The sequence below is a fragment of the Elgaria multicarinata genome, chromosome 7 (assembly GCF_023053635.1).
Source record: "Elgaria multicarinata webbii isolate HBS135686 ecotype San Diego chromosome 7, rElgMul1.1.pri, whole genome shotgun sequence".
NCBI classification, from domain to species: domain Eukaryota; kingdom Metazoa; phylum Chordata; class Lepidosauria; order Squamata; family Anguidae; genus Elgaria; species Elgaria multicarinata.
Window position 1 is genome coordinate 105,672,144 of NC_086177.1, and position 9,085 is coordinate 105,681,228.

At 49.3% G+C, this 9,085-nt stretch overlaps 1 protein-coding gene across 1 annotated transcript in view; it reads left to right on the forward strand.

The window, feature by feature from the left end:
• The window catches only part of LOC134401976 (solute carrier family 2, facilitated glucose transporter member 5-like), a 134,978-nt gene extending 133,566 nt beyond the window's left edge, over positions 1-1,412 (forward strand). Inside the window, exon 12 of the mRNA XM_063131338.1 lies at positions 1,239-1,412. Coding sequence (XP_062987408.1) covers positions 1,239-1,412 — 174 coding nt within the window. The remainder of the gene's footprint in view (positions 1-1,238) is intronic.
• Positions 1,413-9,085: the final 7,673 nt, after the last annotated feature.

Genomic DNA, 9,085 nt, shown 5'->3' on the forward strand with positions numbered 1-9,085 from the left:
CCCCCCGCCGATGGGCACAGCGCTACTATAGGCGCTGTGCCAGGTCCGCAGCTTTTCGTGGCTCCTCGCGAGTAAGCGAGGAGCCGCGAAAAGCTGCGGAAGTCCCTAGACGTTCCCCAGCTCCGGCCTGAGGCCGGAGCTGGGGAAAAGGCGCGCCATAAGCGAATTTGCTTATGGCGCGTTGGAGGAGGCCTCAGCGCGGCCTGTCTCCGGATTCCCCTGTGCGTCATCTGGACGCACAGCAGGGAAGCCGGGACAGAAGGCGCGCTAAGGCCTCGTTTAGGAAGGCCCTTGGACTCTGCCAACATCTGTTGCCAGCTGACAACAAAACTGAAAGCATGGTCTTGCAGAAGTCACTCACTGGCCCCATTCAGAAGACACCTTAAACCATGGCTTTAACCATGGTGAATAAGGCCTTTTGCTTTGTTCACTGTGATTAAAGCCGTGGTTTAAGGTGTCTTCTAAACAGACCGGCTTTCTGACTTAACCACCATGGTTTAAGCCATGGTTTAAGGTGTCTTCTGAATGGGGCCATTGGAGGCTCCGGATGAGGACAGCTGGTCTCTTGGCTTTGTTGGGCACTTGCCAGGTCATGAAGAAACTCACACAGTGTCATGAGTGGGGGCAGGTGGCAGCAGCTGCTTCACAGGCATATGACATAACCAGATATGGGTGAGTCCATCCATCCCTAATCAATGCAGAGGTTTCATATGATCTGCCAATCTCAGAATCCATTTTGCATCTAGTTGTCCATACATGTTCGGACTTCGTCTGATGAAATGTGCATATTTTAAAAGTGGTCAAAGACAAAAATAAATAAGATACCTTAAAAATGTGCACAAACAGTCATTTTTCAATGGGTGGAGGTATATAAAGATGTGTACAATTCTAAAAATGAGGACAAAAATGCACCCATGTGGTGTTGTGTTTTTTTTTTTGGGGGGGGGGATATGCAGAAGTCCATATGGATTTACATAAAAGCCCACATGACACAAAACAGACTTGGCAGTGACAAATGGCAGAAGTCCATGGAACCAGACATGGTACATCCACCCATCTGTTCATGGCCTTCATAACTCCTTCCAGGGTGTTAAAAACAAAAATAAATAAATAAATTGTCCTCCTTTGGGGAAAATGCCCAGAAGGATATATGTGTGATAAAGAAATAAGCTTCCATATTGTGCTCATGCCTGTCTCTTTCTCTCCCTCCCTGCAAATATTTCCTTTTTAATCTCTAGAATCGTATCGGGTCCTACAGCTTCTTCATCTTCTGGCCAATTTGTATAGCCACGTTTTATTTTATATTCAGATATGTCCCAGAAACCAAGCAAAAGACGTATATGGACATCAGAAGAATCATCGCGATTCAGGCAACCAGGAGGATTGAGGTCAAGGAGCGAAGGCGCAAATAGAAATTTGGGGAACCCACCCACAACCAGAACCCACCTTGCAGTGTTTTATTTGTTTCTTTCCTTGTTTATTTTTCCAGTTAGGATTTATTATTATTATTAATAATAACAATAATAAAAATAGAATACCAATGATTCCAAGAGAGTGTTTCTTGTTATCCTTCAACTGTCTTTCCTCAGTTCACCCAATGATAAAAGCAGATTCCCTTCTGATCCAAAGAAACAACCATTATTTTCTTTTACTTCCCTGTTGTGGAAGCATAGGCATTTTAATAAAGAAATTTGGTACACATCTAATTCTAGGTCATCTTGATTGCAAGAATAGTTAGGAAGGGAAGGGCATTTGTAAATCATTTGTCAAAATGGAAAAAAGATTATATGTTCCATAAAATGATAGCTGAATCGGCAGCTATGTGAAGATGCCAAGACCGTGGGGATCAAGGAAGAGGAAACACCATTGACAGGCCTGGTGCTGCCATAGAGGCAACTCAGGCAGCCGCCTAGAGCGCCAAGCAAACGAGGGCGCCGAACAGCGTACCTGGAAGCTGCTTTCCTAGAGCGACTTCCGGGTGTGCTGTTCCAAAGCTGCCGCCCCAGCCTCCGCCCAACCCCAGCATCCTGGCTCCTTTGAAACCAGGATGCTGGGGTTGGAGGCGGAGGCTTCAGTACGGCGTGCCAGGAAGCCACTTCCAGGTGCGCCGCTTCAAAGCCTCTGTCCCGCCTCCCCAACCCCAGCATCCTGGCTTCAAAGCCGGGAGCGGGCGGTGAGTGGGCGAGCAAGGGGGGAGCCGTAGCAGTGAGCGGGGGCAGCGGGTGAGCGAGGGGGGGAGCAGCGAGTGGGCGGGGGTGGCGGGCGAGCGGGTGGGGGGGTCCAGTGAGCGAGCGGGTGGGTAGGCGAGTGAGGGGGCGGTGAGAGTGAGCGAGCGGGGGGGTGTGGCTTCAGAACGCGCCTGCCTAGGACGCAATATAGGCTGGCGCCGGCCCTGACCATTGACCACTGATCCACATGGGACACTCCCCCTAAGCTGTGCTGAAGAATGAAGATTGGGGTCCCTTTTGTTCCCCCTGCCGCTACCCCATACTGGGTGGCAGCAGATTCACCAGCCCACCCTTGTCACAGAGGAAGAACAAGACGAATATATGAAATGGAGCTGCCTAGAGAATTTTATTTAGCGTGAAGCACGCTCGTGTTGTTGGGAAAGAAGATTCAACAGCCAGGGAAAGATGATTCCACGTCGAGAAATCCATTCTGGAAACAATTTGTGCTGCAACACATTAAGGAAAACAAAATGTAGAAGTGTAAAGGTTTGGGAGAATGGCTTTATTAGTTCCAGGCAATTTGCATATTAACATTTGAAAGCAGTTGGTTAGATTAATACATGACTTTTTTTTAATTAGCATGAAATGCTATACCCATGTTAAGGGACACATTAAGACCATTAAATGCTATGTGAAGTGTAAAATACTCAATGTATACCCTCCACCCTTTCTTGAGAGTGAGATGTACACTCTTGAGGACTTCTACAGATCAGCAGCCCTTTTCACTTCTCCGCAAGGCCATCTTTACAACCCATATCATAAGTACATCCAAGGATCCTTGGAAAGGTGAGAGCCACCAAATGTATGCTAGATCCTTGCCCCTCCTGGATTATAAAAGCAGCCAGAGGAGGACTGGCTGAGTGAGTAAGTGGAGTGATCAATGCCTCCCTTTGCCAACGTAGGGTGCCACCTTCCTTGAAGGAGGCAGTGGTAAGGCCCACATTGAAAAAGCCCCCCTTGAATCCCACCATTTATTTTATTTATTTATTTATTTATTACATTTTTATACCGCCCAATAGCCGAAGCTCTCATATTGGATATACCATATTGGGTAATTACCAGCCAGTCTCCAATATTCCATTTTGGGGCAAGGTATTGGAGCGTGTGGTGGCCTCCCAACTCCAGGGGTTCCTGGATGAGATGGATTATCCAGATCCATTTCAATCTGGCTTCAGACCTGGTTATGGGACAGAAACAGCTTTTGTTTAGGGGTGTGCACGGACCCCCCGCTCCGCTTCACTTCCAGATCCACGATTTGCGGATCGGGCCGCTCCGCCCCACCCCCGCTCCGCCTATGTCCACTCCGCTCCGCTCGGAGCTCCGGATCCGGATCAGAGCTCCGTTTCCCCCCCCCCCATAGGCTTGCATTAAGCTAAAAAAGTATACAACTTTTTTTCTGTTAAAGTTAGAAACTTCAAGTTTGGCACCTTGACACCTCATGGAGGTATACACACGCACGCCAAGACTCAAGGCAATCCCATCATCCCCTGATTTTTGGGGAATTTATGAAAATCGGGCACCCCATTCACACCCCTTTCCATAGCTCCGTCAATTTGCACGTTAAAAATCTCAAACTCACCACCATGAAAGCTTATCCAGGGGTGCACATGCACGCCCAGACTCAAGGCAGTCCCATCATCCCCTGATTTTTGGGGAATTTATGAAAACCAGGCACCCCATTTACACCCCTTTCCATAGCTCCGTCAATTTGCACTTTAGAAACCTCAAACTCGCCACCATGGTAGCTTGTCCAGGGATACATACGCACGCCAAGACTCAAGGCAGTCCCAGCGGCAGAGCCCGGTAAAGGACCAAGGGAGAGGGGGACCTTACCTGCCTCCGTCCGTGGTCCGTCACCGTCTTCAATTGAGCCCGTGGTTCCACCAGGAAGTCTGGGCCGCAAGCGGCCCAGACTTCCTGGTGGAACCGCGGGCTCAATTGAAGATGCTGACGGACAGCGGACGGAGGCAGGTAAGGGAGAGGAGGGCAGGGAGGAGGGTTACCGGGCCCTGCCGCCGTCGCCGCATGGGCGACAGCGACAGCGGCAGGGCCCGGTAAGCCCCACTTACCTTTCCGGCGGAGCTCCGGATCGAGGCGAAGGATCCGCCTTCACCTCGATCCTCTTCGCCACGCTCCGCCGGCCCCCCAATCCTCCTCGCCTCCGCCTTAAGGGCAGGCGAAGCCCCCCGCTCCGCTCCTGCTTCTCCGGTCCGATTAGAAGCGGAGCACATCCCTACTTTTGTTACCTTGATGGATGACCGACGCCGGGAACTGGATGGGGAGTGTGTCCCTTTGGTTCTGCTGGACCTCTCAGCCGTGTTCAATACCATTGACCATGGTATCCTTCTTGGCTGCCTTGCTGGGATGGGACCTGAAGGCACTGTTTTACAGTGGCTCCATTCCTTCCTGGATGTGTGGACCCAGAAGGTGGTGCTGGGGGACTCCTGTTTGACTCCTGGGCTGTTGACCTCTGGAGTCCCTCAGGGCTCTGTTTTGTCCCCTGTGCTATTTAATATATACATAAAACCATTGAGAGAGCTTGTCCGGAATTTTGGGGTGCAGTGCCGCCAGTATGCTGACGACACCCAACTCTACTACTCCTTTCCACCCAATTCCAAGGAAGCTGTTTCAGTGCTATACCAGTGTCTGTTGGCAGTAATGGATTGGATGAGGGCAAACAAATTGAAGTTTAATCCTGACAAGGCAGAGGTGCTCCTGGTCAGTCGAAAGGCAGATCAGGGAATTGGGATTCAGCTTGTGCTGGATGGGGTTACACTCCCCCTGATGACACAGGTCTACAGCTTGGATGTACTTCTGGATTCAGCCCTGAGCCTGGATGCCCAGGTTTACGCAGTGGCCAGGAGTGCATTTGCACAGTTAAAGCTAGTGCACCAGCTGCGCCCATTCCTAAAGATGTCAGACTTGGCCATGGTGACACATGCCTTAGTTACAACCTGTTTGGATTAATGTAACACTCTCTACGTGGGGGCTGCCTTTGAAGAGTGTTTAGAAACTTCAGCTGGTTCAAAGAGCTGCAGCCAGATTGTTGACCGGGGCTGATTACAGGGAGCACACAACACCCCTGTTAAAACAGCTCCACTGGCTTCCAATCTGTTTCTGGGCACAATTCAAAGTACTTGTTATTACCTATAAAGCCCTCTATGGCTCGGGTCCTGGTTATCTGAAACACTGTATTCTCCCATATGAGCCTGCCCGTGCTCTGAGATCTTCTGGGGAGGCCTTTCTCTCAGTCCCACCAACATCCCAGGCATGCCTGATGGGTATGCAGGAGAGGCCCTTCAAACTCTGCTATTCTATGATTCTATGATTCTAAGTTATAAAATGAGCTCAAAACCGTTTCTTCCTTCCCCGCGCCCCTGATGATCTCTCTCTCTCTCTCTCTCTCTCTCTCACACACACACACACACATGTATATATATTCTTCACAAGCCAAAGTATGTCCCATCTCCCCTGACTCCTAAAAAAAGGCTTTATAATGGTACATGGTAGGGCTTGGGAGAATTAAGGTAGTGGCTTTTAAGGCTGAGCAAGAGATTTGCACATAAAGCTAATGAGCACCACAGGCCGTTTCTACACCAGCCCGAAAATCCAGGCTGGTCACGGCTGAGTCCCTGTGTGTCCAAATGACGCACAGGGACTCACAGGGACAAGGGGGGACGTGCGAGGGTTTCCCCAGGGATAAATAATCCCTGGGAAAACCCAGTTCTTCCTGTGGTCTCGGGATTGTCCTGAGACCACAGGAGGTGTGTGGGCGCCTGTTCTGGCTTCATCCCACTTTCTCACAAGTAAACAAGAGGAGGTGGGAAATGGGCACGGGGCACGGAGCTTTTCAGGTGCTCTGTGCCCATTGGAGGTGGTGGGGGAGCAGGAGGTGTGTTTAAAACAACAACAACAACAACAACAACACATCGTCACATTTTCATTGCAGCATTTCATTGGAGCATTGGAAGCCCACCTGTGTCTTCTTGGCTTCACCTGAGACTCTCACAAGCTATCTGGCAGGACTATCCTCACCACTAGCACCCAGGACCACGTCAATGCCCCCTATGCTAATGACGTGTGTGAGGGTTTTGGCCTGCTGCTGCTGCTCCCGTCTCGCCTTTATTCTTTAGGCCCCAGAGCTCTAAGGCCCAGCAACCTGGCCCTCAGTTTCTCATTCCGCTGCCACCATTAGTTGTTTTCTTCTCAGTCACTCCTCCACAGACCACACGAGTTGTTTTTAAGTATAATTAGAATTTATTAACAGAATGGCCTTTATGTAGAAAAGAGTTCTTAGAAGGAACAGTTTAGGGTTTTCATTTCGAGTTCTAAAAATCTGTCAAACTCAGAATGAGTTCCCAGTTAAGGCATTGGTGGCCTTGCCTAGGGCCTACTTAGAGTTGGGGCATGCCAAATCTAGACACCCCCCCACCTCATATTTATTTTATTTGTTTGTGTTTTTATTGTGCTAAGCCGTAAGCCTATATATACCAGTTGCTGGGGAACATGGGTGGGAGGGTGCTGTTGCACTGTGTCTTGCTTGTGGGTTCCTGGTTGACAGCTGGTTGGCTACTGTGGCCATAGCTAGACCTAAGGTTTATCCCTGGATCGTCCAGAGGTCAAACCTGTTCATCTAGGTGACACACAGGGGATCCAGTGCTCAGGCAGGGGCGAACCCTGGATGATCCCAGGATAAACCTTAGGTCTAGCTGTGGCCTGAGTCTTTGCATGGTGATAACTTTGGTGGGAGATGATCTGAGGACTCTATGGCCATAGCTAGACCTAAGGTTTATCCCTGGATCGTCCAGGGGTCAACCCTGTTCATCTAGGTGACACACAGGGGATCCAGTGCTCAGGCAGGGGCGAACCCTGGATGATCCCAGGATAAACCTTAGGTCTAGCTGTGGCCTGAGTCTTTGCATGGTGATAACTTTGGTGGGAGATGATCTGAGGACTCTATGGCCATAGCTAGACCTAAGGTTTATCCCTGGATCGTCCAGGGGTCAACCCTGTTCATCTAGGTGACACACAGGGGATCCAGTGCTCAGGCAGGGGCGAACCCTGGATGATCCCAGGATAAACCTTAGGTCTAGCTGTGGCCTGAGTCTTTGCATGGTGATAACTTTGGTGGGAGATGATCTGAGGACTCTATGGCCATAGCTAGACCTAAGGTTTATCCCTGGATCGTCCAGGGGTCAACCCTGTTCATCTAGGTGACACACAGGGGATCCAGTGCTCAGGCAGGGGCGAACCCTGGATGATCCCAGGATAAACCTTAGGTCTAGCTGTGGCCTGAGTCTTTGCATGGTGATAACTTTGGTGGGAGATGATCTGAGGACTCTATGGCCATAGCTAGACCTAAGGTTTATCCCTGGATCGTCCAGGGGTCAACCCTGTTCATCTAGGTGACACACAGGGGATCCAGTGCTCAGGCAGGGGCGAACCCTGGATGATCCCAGGATAAACCTTAGGTCTAGCTGTGGCCTGTGTGAACAGAGTGCTGGACTAGATGGACCCTCGGTTTGATCCAGCAGGGCTCTTCTTATGTTTTTATGTTTTAAGCTGTGCCACAGGTGTGTCTTGGTATAGTATATTGGGGAATGGGTGAGAATTATGAGGTTCTTGGTTCAAATCCCCTGTCAGCCATGAAAAGGAGCTATTATGTAAAGGAGCATAAGTCCTCTGAGCAGGCACAAAGTACATGACCAATGAGTAATCAAAGGCAGGGCACACACACAACTGCAATTATGTGTGAGAAATTGAAAAAAAATGCAATTCAGTGCTGATCTAGTCATTAGGAAGGTGGCTTTAAAAAGAAAAAAAAAGATTAGACCACTGTATGGAAGAAAGTTGTCCCCATTAGCCAGTGATGATGCATTGATGGGGATGCAGTGGTGTGTAGTGGTTAGAGTACAGTGGTTAGAGTGACTGGAGAGATTCAGGATCAAATGATATGTGATGTGAGGAATGGTGGGGGTGTGCAAGCTGCAGCATTGCTTATAGCACTTCTGAATGTTCAAATAGTGTTATATAGGAATCTTAACTCTGGAAGGTAGGGCGATATTAGTATTATTGCTTAGGAGTTAAGGGTGAGAGAAAAAGTGGTCTGCCAGGGCCAACAGTGCATTCCGTCAAAGCAGTCTGAAACTATGCCTTTCTACCTTTAATCCACATCAAATCACAGTGGGAAAATGCACTCAACCAATCTCTTTCCTTAGCTGGGATTGCTTCTGCATATCGTCTTGGTTCCCAACTGTCAACAGCTTCTTCCGGAATCTTCCGGCATCCTTTCCCCATTGGCTCCCACGTTGCCATTAAGTGTTCTGAAGGATTTCTTTCAAAAGGAAATAGGGCTGGTCTGCATTTTCCTCTACCCTCTGGGAACGGGAATTCTCCCTTTATCTTCTGGCTTTGTTGAAATTTTCAAGGTATCATCAGCGTTCAGTGCCTAAAAACATTCCCTGAGCTTTTCACTATCAAAAAAAAATGCAGAGATGCCCGTGAACTTAGACGGATTCTGAATAAAGGCATAGGGGAGTTTGTGGAGGAGAGTCAACAGGTATTTGCCATGCTAGCTAAATGGAGAACCTCCATTTTCAGAGGTAGGCCACAGCTAGACCTAAGGTTTATCCTGGGATCATCCAGGGTTCGCCCCTGCCTGAGCACTGGATCCCCTGTGTGTCACCTAGATGAACAGGTTTGACCCCTGGATGATCCAGGGATAAACCTTAGGTCTAGCTATGGCCGTAGTCTATCTCTAAAAACCAGATGTTGGGAGACAAGCGAGATCTATTCCTTTCCTTGGCTTCCTTTGGCCATTCTGGAGGCATCTGGATCGTTTGTTGCTTTTGGGAAAA